This window comes from Equus quagga, chromosome 20, assembly GCF_021613505.1.
Source record: "Equus quagga isolate Etosha38 chromosome 20, UCLA_HA_Equagga_1.0, whole genome shotgun sequence".
In the NCBI taxonomy this organism is placed as follows: domain Eukaryota; kingdom Metazoa; phylum Chordata; class Mammalia; order Perissodactyla; family Equidae; genus Equus; species Equus quagga.
In genome coordinates this window covers 40223483-40235799 of record NC_060286.1, presented here as the reverse complement: position 1 = coordinate 40235799, position 12317 = coordinate 40223483, and the positions used below count along the sequence as shown (strand labels likewise).

Below are 12317 nucleotides of genomic sequence, written 5' to 3'. Positions count from 1 at the left end.
CACAAGGCCTTTATTAGTGACCCCAGAAAGGTCAATCCTTAATAGTGGGGCTAATCTAGCTGTAGAGTAAATGTCTACTCTACACCAGCCCTACATAAGCCTTAGAGCAGATCCGGAAAGGCTCAGACTGGTCTGCAAGTAACCTCACCATCTGCCGGAACGAACTCCAGTGCTCTTTAGAGGAATAAAACAAAATCAACAATGTACAATTCACAAGGTCCAGCGTTCAGTGTGAAATCACTAGACGTGCCAAAGAGCGGGAAAATCTGACATATAACCAGGCCCAGAAATAAGAGAGAGGATGGAATTTGCAGACAAGAACCTGAACACAGTTATTACAGATATTACAAATAGGCTCAAGGAACCCACACATCCCAGAAATTCAAAGAATCTTACACAGAAGAAACAGAAAGACAAGCACACCAAGGCAGGTCATAATCCAATTTCTGAAACCAGTGATAAAGAGAACATTTTAAAGGAGACAGAGATGAAGCGGTATATTTGAATATAGGTCGATATAAGTCAAAGATAAACTATAAACCCCAGGACAACCACTAAGAGAGAGAGATAGTAGAGCTAATGGGCCAAGCAGAGACAAATGGAATCCTAAAACACACTCAGTGCAAAAGAAGGCAGGAAAGGAGGAAAAGGGAACAAGCAGATGGGACAAACAGAAAACAAATCACAGCATGCTAGTTTACACCTAGCCAGATCGACAATTCCATTAAATGTCAATGACCTGAGCCCTCCGATTAAAAGACAGAGATTGTCAGAGTGTATAAAACAGCAAGACGCGACTATATGCTATCTATAAGAAACCCACTTTGAATATAAAAACCCAGATAGGTTAAAAGTAAGAGAAAAGAGACATCATGCAACACTAAGCATAAGAAAGCTGGAGGGGCTATGTAATACCAGGCAAAATACACTTCAGGAAATGGAATATCACCAAGGATAAAGAGGGACATTTCTAAAGATAAAGGGATCATTTTATCACAAAGACATAACCATCCTATATGTGTACACACCTAATAACAGAACATCAAAATACACAAAGCAAAATTGATAGAACTTAAAGTAGAAATAGACAAACCCATGACTGTGGTTGGAGAGCTGAATGCTCCTCTCCCAGCAACCGCTAAAGCAAGTAGACAGAAAGGTAGTAAGGATTCAGAAGATCTGAATAACACTATTAATCAGCTCGATCTAACTGACATTTCTAAAATGCTTCATTCAACAGTTGCAGAATATACATTTTTTTAAGTGCTCATTCACAAAGATAGACCAAAAACTAGGTCATAAAACAAGCTTCAATTAATTTAACAGGATTGAAATTATGAAGAGTATTTTCTCTGACCTTACAGAAGTAAATTAGAAACAAGTAACAGAAAAATATCTGGAAAATCTTATAACATTTAGAATATTTTGAACGTATGTTGAATAACACACATCTAAATAATTCATAGTTCAAAGAAGAAATCACAAGGGAAGTTAGAAAATATTTTGAACCAAATGAAAATAAAAGCACAACGTATTGAAATTTGCGGTACATTTGAGCTAAAGTACTGCTTACAGAGCCAGCCCTGGCGGTCTAGGGGTTAAGAGCCAGCACTCTCACTGCCGCGGCCTGGGTTGGTTTCCCCGTCAGGGAACCACACCGCCTGTCCGTCAGCTGTCATACTGTGGTGGTTGCGTATTGCTGTGATGCTGAAAGCTATGCCACTGGTATTTCTAATACCAGCAGGCTCACCCATGGCGGACAGGTTTCAGCGGAGCTTCCAGACTAAGTCAGACTAGGAAGAAGGACCTGGCCACTCACTTCTGAAAACCTGGCCATGAAAATCCTGTGAATAGCAGTGGAGCATTGTCTGTTACAGTGCTGGAAGGTGAGAGGATGGGGCAAAAAGATCAGGCAAGATTCCGCTTTGCTGTACACAGGGTCACTAAGAGTCAGAATCGACTGGATGCCACTAGCAACAACAGTGCTTACAGGGAAATACATAGCTATAAATGCTTATATTAGAAAAGAAACAAGGCCTAAAATCAATTGTCTAAACTCTCATTTAAAGAATTAGAAGACAAATTAAAACCAAGATGAGAAGAAGAAGGAAATTAAAGAGCAGAAATCAATAAAACAGAAAATGGACAAACAGAAAACCAGTGAAACCAAAAGCTGTTTCTTTGAAAAGATGAAAAAAGTGATAAACCTCTTGCTAGGCTGATCAAGAAAATAAGAGAATACCCAAATTACTATTCTCAGGAGTGAAAGAAGGGACATCACCACAGATCCAGTAGACACGAAAAGGATATTAAATAAATATTGTGGGCAACTTTATACCAATAATCTCTACAATTTAGATGAGATGGACAAATTCCTCGAAACACACAAATTACCAAACTGAAGAAAAAATAGGAAATCTGAATGGCCATATATCAATTAAAGAAATTGTATAATTAAAACAAAACAGAAAAACACTGCCCACAAACAAAATGTCAGGCGCAGATGGTTTCACTGGTGAATTCTATCAAACATTAAAGGAAGAAATCATATCGCTCCTACACACTTTCTCTGAAAATAGAGGAGAGGGAACATTTCCCGACTCATCTTATGAGGCCCTTTAACCTGATACCAAAACCAGACAAAGGCATTATAAGAAAAGAAAAAATACAGAAATAACAATCCTTAACAATAGATGAGCAAATTGTATTCATGTATCTATGTAACGATGAGCGATCAGTATCATGACCAGGAATGCAAGGTTGGCTTAACACTTGAATATTAATCAATGTAATTCATCATATTAATATATATCTTTCAACTTCTTTTCTCATTAAGCATCATGAAGGTCTTTGTGCATGCTTTTTTGGTAGCATGCATTAAAAAGCCTTACACTGTGTCTGTATTTGAAATTAAACTTTAAAAAAAGATGATTTTTAAATCCCATTCGAGACACCATGGTTGTTCAATTTGTCTCTGGATCTAGACCCTAAGTTGCATCTTATCCCTCTGAGTGTCACCACAGCCGCCCTCCATGCAGAGATCACGTCCACACATCAGCTAGTACCCACTGTGAGAATAACCGCACCATCATTCATTGAACAATTGCCGTGTGCCAGGCCCCGGCTAGATGGCTCACAGACATTATCTCAGTTCCATTCTTACAACCATCCGTAAGAGAGGCATCACCCCCATTTTACAGATGAGGAAACTGAGGCCCAGAGGGGTGAGGTAACTTGTCCAAGTTCCCACAGCCAGTCAGTAGCAGAGCCCAGATTTGAGCCCAGTTCTGCTAACTCTAAAGCAGACGATCTGAGGGCCATTCTTAGTACCTCCGTGAAAGACACCATCTTGAACACACTATAGACCAATTAATGCAGCCTGTCTCAGTTTCTTCATCTCTAAACTGAGGCCTCTGAGAGCCCCCACCCCCTGAGAATGAAATGGGTTAGTAGTTGTGAAGTACACGGAAAAGTGCATGGCCCGTAGTAAACATTAAGTATCTTTTGACAAATAAATTGAACAATATTTCTCATCATAACCCTGAGAGAGAGGGAGGGGTCATAATCCCACTTAGATGAAGAAACTGAGGCTCAGAGAAGTTAACTGGCCACATGTGTATGCGCCAGCTGGGCGGAACTCCCAACCCACTGGCCCTGACAGCCATGGCCCCCCTCACTGACACATCAAACAGCCCTGCTTGGAGAGCCCCCCAAATGGTGGGTGGTGAGAGAGAAAGACGTCATTTCCTTTCGGATCCCTGGGAAAACAGCCTGAATTCTGAGACTATGGAACTTTTCTCCCATGGTCCCTGGGGTCGAGTTTCCCGTCCCACCCCAGAGAAGGGGAGGGCTCTCCCCATGGAACTCCCTGCTTCTTACCTTGACCGACTCCGGGCTCGTGACGATCACCGAGGTTTTGTGGAAGACGTTGACCCGCACGACAGGCCCATACTTCTTAGCCCTGGAAACGAAAGGGAGCCGAAGGGGGCCGTCAACCACCAGCGAGGTGAGTGTCATCAGCCCAGGGGCAGCAGAAGAAGCAGGGGCCCCATTCCAGGAGGGGGTCAACATGAGCCTGGGGCCGGGGCTCTGTCCTGCTGCTGACTCACTGCTAGTCACGTCCCCGCTGGGCCTCAGTTTCCACAGCCATGAAATAAGGTTGCGACACACCTCCTTTGCCCCAAACGCTTGTGCTGGGAATCCAGCGATATCATAGCTTTGAAAAAGTTTTGAAGAGTGTAAAGCACCAGCCCAAACAGTGACTGTTGTCTAGTCATACCCCCAACCCCCTTTACAGATGAGGAAACTGAGGCTCATAGAGCTTCTGACGGCTGGTCTAAGGTCGCACTGTCGGCGAAAGGCAGAGTGTGTCTTCCGAACCGGCCTCATCTGCATCTCCACTCAGGAGGCACTGCTCCGGGTGAGAGTGACCGGGCTGGGGAGTGTGTGTGCTGGATGGGGAGCGGGGAGGGGCGCCGCCCCATGAGGGACCTGGACTGGGGAAGGGCAACAAATGACAAGTTAGGACCCACCAATCCAAAAACACATCTTGGAGCACGCGGCCACAAACCTCGTCCTTTTTCCAAAAGTAGGGGAGGTGTCCCAGAAGGAAACTAGAAGAAATGGGAAACATTAAGATCACTGAAGTCACCACTGAAGAGGGCTCCCTCCCCCACAGGTCGGCGTTACTGGGCCCCCTTCACAGATGGGAGGACTAAGGCACGGGAGGGATGGCACTGGCTCAGGGTCACCAGGCGGGATGCAAACCCAGGTCTGCCTGGCTCCAGAGTCCCCCTTGGAGAGGAGACGGTTTATTCCTCTCTGGCTCCCTGGTGCAGAGGTTGGGGGCTGGCAGGTGGACAGGGCGCAACAACATTGGGTGGAATTACCCTGACACAGTCATTGCACACTTACCGTGAGCTGGGCCCCAGGCTAAGCCTCACCTGGTCTGACACCACCCGGAGGTAGGTCTGTTGTTAGCCTGATGTATACAATATTAACCGAGGCTGGGAGCCACACTGTGCGGCTGCTATCAGGGTGCCCACAGTCTTTCTCGCCAGGGTAGATGGTTTAGTTATGCTAAGTCTGCAGTGTGACCACCAGATTGTAAGCGGGCCTGTCTGGTGTTGCCCTGGGCACGTTCCAAAGTACTCATGACCTCCCGTCTCCTGTATGACTTTATTCCGGTCGGGCTCACTTACTACAGCATCCAGAAGGGGTGACAACCAACTGCAGTAGGGGTTGTCAGGGTCGGGAAACTCACATTCTCCCAGGGGAGACACAGAGTAGATAAACAAATAAATGAGTAAATATGAACTCAGAGAGTGATGGAAGAAAAATCAGAGTCAAGGGGGTAAGGAGAGCAGGGATGGGTGCAGGGACCACTTGATACAGGCAGGTCAGGGAATATCTCTCTAGGAAGGTGACATGTGAGCTGCAGCAAGTGAGGGATGTGGCCATGAAGGTATCTGGGGAGAGAGCACTCCAGGCAGGGGGAATGGCAGGTGCAAAGGTCCTGAAGTGGGAGCGTGCTTGGTGAGTTCAAGGAAGAGCCAGAAGGTGGTGTGGCTGGAGCAGAGTGCTTGAGAGGAGACTGGTACAGGATGGGGTCACCGAGGCAACTGTTGTTCACACTTTCGCTTTGACCTCAGTGAAGTAGGGGCCACTGGAGTGTTTGGAGCAGAGCAGAGGTGGGACCTGACTTGGGTTCTAAATGGATCGTTCTCACTGCTGCGATGCTGGGACTAAGCAGGGGGGGTTCGGGGCAGGGATGGAAGCAGTGGCCCCAGTAAGGGCACTGTTGGAGGTGATGAGGGCTCACACCAGGAGAGGTGAGAAGTCAGATTCCGGATGGAAGTTGTAGGTGAGCCAGAGGGACTTGCTGGAGGTTCGGAGGTGGTGTTGAGAGGAGTCAAGGATGACCCTGGGCTTTTGGGCCCTGCGCTGGAAGGATGGAGGAGCTATTTACTAAGGTGAGGAGCACCGAGAAGGGGCTGGTTGGGGCAGCAGACACGTCCTGCCCGCCCCCCGCCCTTGTCCACGCAGGTGGGCAGGCCTCCGAACACCACACCCCAGACTCTGCCCCAGGTTCTCTCCACTCTGCCTACAGGCAGGGGCAGGCCAGAAGTTCCGGCCCATACCCCCAGGGCAGCCCTCCTCCAACGACCTCAGCTCCCTCCACCTTGGCGGGTCGTTGGGGCTTATGCTCCACGTGGGTCCCAGAGCTCCCCAGGGGGATGCCCTCAGTTGCCCCAGAGTTAACTTGCTTTATTGGCCTTCTAAACTTCCCCATCTGTCCAAGCTCCAGGCCCCACGGGGGTCGTCCCCGTTAACCACTTACACAACTCCCATCTCAGGATCGGCTGCCAGGGACCGACCTGAGACAAGCAGATTAAATCAGGAGCTTGGCTTTGAGCCTGTTGGGTTTTTGGTGCCCTTTGAACTAGAAGGGAAGCGAGCAGGTCAATACATGGGGCTGGGGTTCGGGGGAGGGCTCTGACTAGAGACATCGCTGTGAGAGTCCTGAGCGGAGAGGTGGCGTTGAATCCAGCAACTGGATTAGAACACAACGGGGTGAGTGTAGATGGAGAAGAGAGTCAAGGACAGGGCCACCGTTGAGGGGACAGGCTGCCAAGGGACAAGCAGCCGGGGAGACCGTGCAGGAGACGTTGGGTTGGCTGGAGGAGAGTAGGGGAGAGTGGAGAGGGAAGCCGGTGAAGAAAGCAGGAGGAGGAGGCGGTGGGGGGGGCTCCGTCTGGCCCAGGCTGGGAGGGGCCAGGCGAGATGGGGACCCAGGGCTGACCATGGGGTTCAGCTCCATGGAGGTGACAGGGATGTTGGCCAAAGCAGGTTAGGAGGAGAGGTGGGGGCCTGAGCCTGATGGGGTGGTGGGTTCAAGAGAGAACGGGAGGAAGGAACAGGAGCCCAAAGACTGGCAGTCTTCTGCGGGGGAGGGCGTTGCTGTGGGGGTGCAGACACAGGGGCGAGTGTTGGAAGGAAAGAGAGAGGGAAGAGAAGGGTGTTTTTTTTTTTTTTTTTTACAGCATATTATATAAAAATGGGGATGATGCAGAAGAGAAGGAAAACTGATGATGTAGAAGGGAGGGGGTGTCAGCAGGCAGCATGCTGAGCAGCAGGGGCTTGTCCCGGCGGGAAGAGCACATGGGCCCCGAGCAGGGAAGTGGGCAGCTGTGGGCGAAGCCCCGGGAGGAAGTCCTCTCAGGCTGTCCCTTTTGCTCGGGGAGGAGGGAGGTAAGAATAAAGGCTGAGAGTGTGGACGAAGGGGAGGTGACAGGGATTAAAGAGCAGCCGATGGGGGGTGGGAGACCGGATGCTCCAGAGGGAGTGCGGTGGGCTGCCAGGCAGCTGGGGCCCCCTTGAGACGAGTGGCCTTGAACTTACACAACCCCACCTGCAGAAAGACGGGCCGTGGACGTCACACATGACTGGCTGTATTTCCAGAATAATCTAGTACCCGTGGTCACTCCCCAAAGCTAAACATTTTGGGGGACTGTTCTCGGTTTTGAGTTGCCTGAATGAGAACAGCATCTGGACCCTCCTCGCCTTCCCAGGCCTGTCTGAGAGCCTCCACCCTAACCACTGGGGTCCACTGCCACCTGGGGAGGAAGGTAGTGACACCTCAAGAAGGCCAAGGGCACGGGGCCACCACTGCCAGGCAAGAGAGGGAACTAAAACTCGTTCCTTCCAGTTCCTGCAGGGGGCGCTGGCGCTGGGGTGGTGAAGGTGGAGTGTTAGAAATAAGCAGGTAAGGGATGATAGAATGAGGGGATGGGAGGACACTGGGATGAGGGGGACAGAAGCCCTCCTGGCATGCCCTGGGTGGCAGCCTGGATAGGGCAGAGCAGCCCAGGGAGAGAGGGGAGGGCATAGTCCCCAGCACCTGCAGTTTCCAAGCTTCCTGTGGGCAGAGAAAGCCTTGGAGAGCCACTGGAGCCGAGCTCATCGGGAGAGCCCACTGCGAGGCCACCCAGGGGATGAAGGGAGCCCATGAAATGGCTGAGGGGTGGGCCCCCCACTAGGATGAGGGTGAGGGGCCATGATCGTGCCTCATGCCAGTGGGATGGGGTGGTGAGGGCTCAGCCAGGCCCCCAAAGTCTACTGGATGCATCTCCCACCAGAGCCGGCAGTGGGTCTCCACCACGGCCAGGAACCACCCGGCAACTCGAACAGCCCCCACCCCCAGCCACTTGGCAGGGAGGAGCAGGGGAGAGAACCAGAACTGCCCAGGAGCCAAACTTGACAAACTTACTCCAAACTAAACACTGGGAGAGAGAGACTTTCGTTGTAAAGTTTACGTTCAGCCTACACTATCAGGAGAGTGGGGGCCAATGAGGATGTTTAGAGCAGCGACAGGGAATAAAGAAGCTGTTTGTGTGTTTGTGTGGGATCAGCATGTGGGGTCTGAGCTTTCAGCTGTTACACAGACTCTTGCAGTAGGAAGTTGTCTCTAATAAGAACACAGAGATGTGGCACTTAGGGAGGGCATCCTGGTGATTTCTGCAGGATAAGGAGGATGAAGGGTGGGGGTGGGGGAGCACAGCAGGTGCCTCTTGCAGGGTAGAGGGTTCCTTGCCTGCAAGCTGGCAAAACCCCAAAGCACCAAGGGGCACATACCACTGCTGGGGACTCAAGACACAGATTTCCTGTCTATCAAGCTGTTACCAGTTGTGGTTTGGGGATCCAGGCCTTGAATGCCAAAGCATCTGATTTGTGTCACAAGAAGTTCCAGAACTTTCGTTTGGTACAGCTTTATATTTGACCACCAACCAAGTTTTAATCCAAAATCTTTCTGCATATGCATCGTTCAGTTCACCTCCGCAGAATAAAGAACCCAACCAGAATTATATTCAGCCTCCCCCCACGCCTCCAGCCACCCACACACACCTGTAGGTCACATGTAGATTCTGTGGTGTAAGATTTGGGGGAGGATTCAGGCATAAAAAGGAAAGAAATACGGACACACGCTGCTACATGGATGATCCTTGAAAACATGATGCTGAGTGAAAGAAGCCAGACACAAAAGGCCACATATTGTATGATTCCATTTATATGAAATGTCCAGAACAGGCAAATCTATAGAGACAGAAAGCAGATTAGTGGTTGCCTAGGGCTGGGGTGGGGGAGACGAGGACTGACAGCCAAGGGTATGAAATTTCTTGTTGGGGTGATGAAAATGTTCTGGAGCTGGTGGTGATGGTTGCACAACCCTGTCACTACACTAAAAAACACTGAATTGAACCCTTTAAAAGGGTAACTTTTATGGCATACATAAGTTTATTTTTAAAATGCAATTTAAAAAAAGAGATGTAGGGAGAGGAGCTTGATTTAAGTTCTGCCTTCTCAAGACACAGAGACTGGCCCGGGTCTGCAGGCTTGAAGCACTGGGGACGTTTACAGGAAGGCCAGGTTCTGAGGAGATCAATCAGAAGAAGCACAGAGCTCACTCAATTCCAAGCTGTTGATGGCTGATTGGAAAGCCTGAAAGGGTGAGAGTGTACCCAACAGAACTTGTAGGAGATTTCTACCATCTACCTTGAATCACTGTTTATCAAGCGTCTACTATGCATGTCCCAGGTGCTGCTGTGCTAGAGGCTGGGGACACAGCAGTGAATGAGACACACACAGGCCTACGGCAGAGACACACACTTAACAAGAGGTGGCACAAATAATTACCCAATCACCATTACAGTGACTTAGAGTTTATAAAATGAACAATATATTCAGGGGTGGGAGCAGCTGGGACTTCCCTGAGGAGGGAGCATTTAAGCCAAGCCTGGAAGGCTGGGGGAAGCATCATCCAGGTGGAGTGGAAGATGGAGATGCTAAGTAAGAGAAGTGAGATCGGGAAGACCCCAAGGTGGGTGAGGGCACCCAGGAGGACAAAGAACCATCAGGGAGAGCAGTTGCCTCCCTATGTCACCAGCCACAGAGATCTTTCCCAAACCCACCAAACAGGGATTCAGGCTTCTAAAGCCAGGGCATCTGGCTTGTGCTGGAGGTGGGTACCTTCTAGAATGTTCATGTCCTGAGATTTTAAAAAGTGTGTCTAATACCATTGTTTATTCATTCATTCAACAAATATTTATTGAGCATCTGCAATGTGCCAGGCGCTGGGCATACATAAGTGAACATACAGCATCCCTGCCCTCCAGGGGCTCACATTCTAAAGGGGGAGACAGACAGTCAACAGGTGACAAGAAGGTAACTTCATGAGTGACAGCCCCATAAGGAGTTTGGGGCTGAGTGGGGTTTCCACAGGGTGGATGGGGAACAGCAAGATGCTGGAGGAGGGAACGAGCTGGGGGCAGTGCAGAAAGACCGAGGGCAGCTGTGAGTAAGGCAGGGGGCAGAGAACAGTATGGAAAGCGTTCTGAGAGCTCAGCATGGGCCTTGCTGGCCACGGAGAGGACTTAATTTAGAATTAGATTTAGTTCTAAAGTGATGAGAAGCCTGTGGAGCAGAGAAATGACACGTCTGATTCAAGCTTCAGAAAGGTAAGCTGCTGGTGAGGGGGTGGTAAGGTGGATGGGGGTGGGGGCTAAGGATGGAATGGAAGTACTAAGGAAAAGACAAAGAGGATGCGCCAGGACAGAAATACAAACAAAGGGGAATGTGACCAAACTGCAGTGTGTTCCAGCGCAGGCTGAGTGACCCCATCCAAGTCCCAAAGTTAAGAGCGCCCACTTTAGAGCCAGGCTCACCTGGGTTTAAATCTAGGCTTACCAACTGTGTGACCTTGGGCAGGTGACTTTGCCTCTGCGCGCCTCAGTCTCCTCGTCTGAACGATGGGGTAGCAATAGCGCCTACCTAACAGGGCTGTCGCTGCCATCACGTTAGTGGGGCCCAGCAGAGCGCGGTGGGCGCCGAGCAGCTGCTGCGGCTGTGAGTAATTTGTTACTAAGAATAGTTAGCGCCCCTCTCCCGGCCACCGTCTCCAAACGGCCGCGCGCAATGGCGAGGCTGGACCCCCGGTCCCGATGCCGGCTTGGACGCAGTCCCCCGGCCCCCCATTCGAGCGCCCCATCCAGGCCCCCGCCCCCACCCCCCCGCTCACCTGGGCCTCGGCGGCCCGGGGATGTGCTCGTAGCGGCTGCGAGCGCGGTGCACGAAGGTGCAGCAGAGGCCGAAGGCGACCAGGACGGCGCTGCCGAGCAGCAGCAGCAGCCCGGGGCTCATGGCTCCGGGGCAGGCCGGACCGGGGTCGGGGCCGGGCACCGAGGGGGCGGGAGGCCGCGAGCCGACTCAGCTGTCAGCGCCGCGCGCCGCCTCCGCCCCAGGCCCGGCGCGACCCAGCACCGCCCTCGCCCGCTCGGCTCCGCCCCCGCCGGCTCCGACCCCTCCCAGGCCGCTCCGTCCCCGCCAACCACGTCTCCGCCTCCGGCTCCGGCTCTCAGGGCCCGCCCCCGCTCCGCCCCGCCCCCCAAGGCTCCGCCCCAACCCCTACGCCGCTCCAGCCCAGGCCCCGCCCCGGCGTGTGGTCTCCGCCAATCACAACTCCGCTTCTGACTGAGACCCCCCCCAAGGCCCCGCCCTCTCCCCCCCTCCTCCCTCAGGCTCCGCCCCCAGCCCTCAAGCTCCACCCCCACAGCAGCTCCGCCCAGAACGCGTTGTCCCTGGCAACCCTGATTCCTCTGCGCTGGCAGCCCTGGCTGCGGCGCTAAGTCCTCCTGGCTGGTTCCGCCCTCTTTGGCGCCTCTAAATAACGGCGTTTCTCCGCGCGCGGTCCTAGGACCCTTCCTTCTCCCTAAAACCTTCCTGGAAGACCATCCCAGCCTCCAAATTTTTGTATTACGCCCACTGTCCCCAAACCGTTCTATGGAACCCCCATGCGCCAAGGCTAGTTTCCGCTGCCTGGCCTGTCCACACCGAGCGCTCGCGGTCCGCTAGCGGGGTCCACAGGGCAGGTGTTGAGGACCCCGGGGACACAAGGAGGCTGTGCCTACGAAGGAAGAGCGCACGGCTGAACCCGAGGCTGCTCTCCCAGAGTCTCAGACTCCTCCGGAACGTCCCAGACCCAGGGGAAGCCCCATCGGAGGCGCGGACCCGGGTCCAAAGGAGCTGGAGTTGGAGGGGAGTGGGTGAAAATCTGGGTACCGAAGGTCGCCCTAAAGGGAAAGCGAGAAATGTGCTCGGAGCGGCCAGAGGGTATTTCTGAACTCATACCCAAGACTGCCCTCCCTCTTATAACCTGCTTCTCCTTTCCCATCTGAGTATGACAGAAGAGGCCGCTCTGGGCTGTTCAGTTCCCACTTCCCACATTCAGGCCACTCAGAGTGAAGGCAGTGGATGGCAAGGGC

General features: G+C 51.9%; 1 protein-coding gene across 1 annotated transcript in view; it reads right to left on the bottom strand.

Annotated features, from left to right (window-relative positions):
* The window catches only part of LOC124230795 (cholesterol 24-hydroxylase), a 30966-nt gene extending 19770 nt beyond the window's left edge, over positions 1-11196 (bottom strand). Inside the window, exons 1-3 of the mRNA XM_046647184.1 lie at positions 11075-11196; positions 4533-4613; positions 3880-3961 (exon numbers count right to left, since the gene is read on the bottom strand). Of these exons, the coding sequence (XP_046503140.1) occupies positions 3880-3961; positions 4533-4613; positions 11075-11196 (285 nt within the window). The remainder of the gene's footprint in view (positions 1-3879; positions 3962-4532; positions 4614-11074) is intronic.
* Between the last annotated feature and the right edge of the window lie 1121 nt (positions 11197-12317).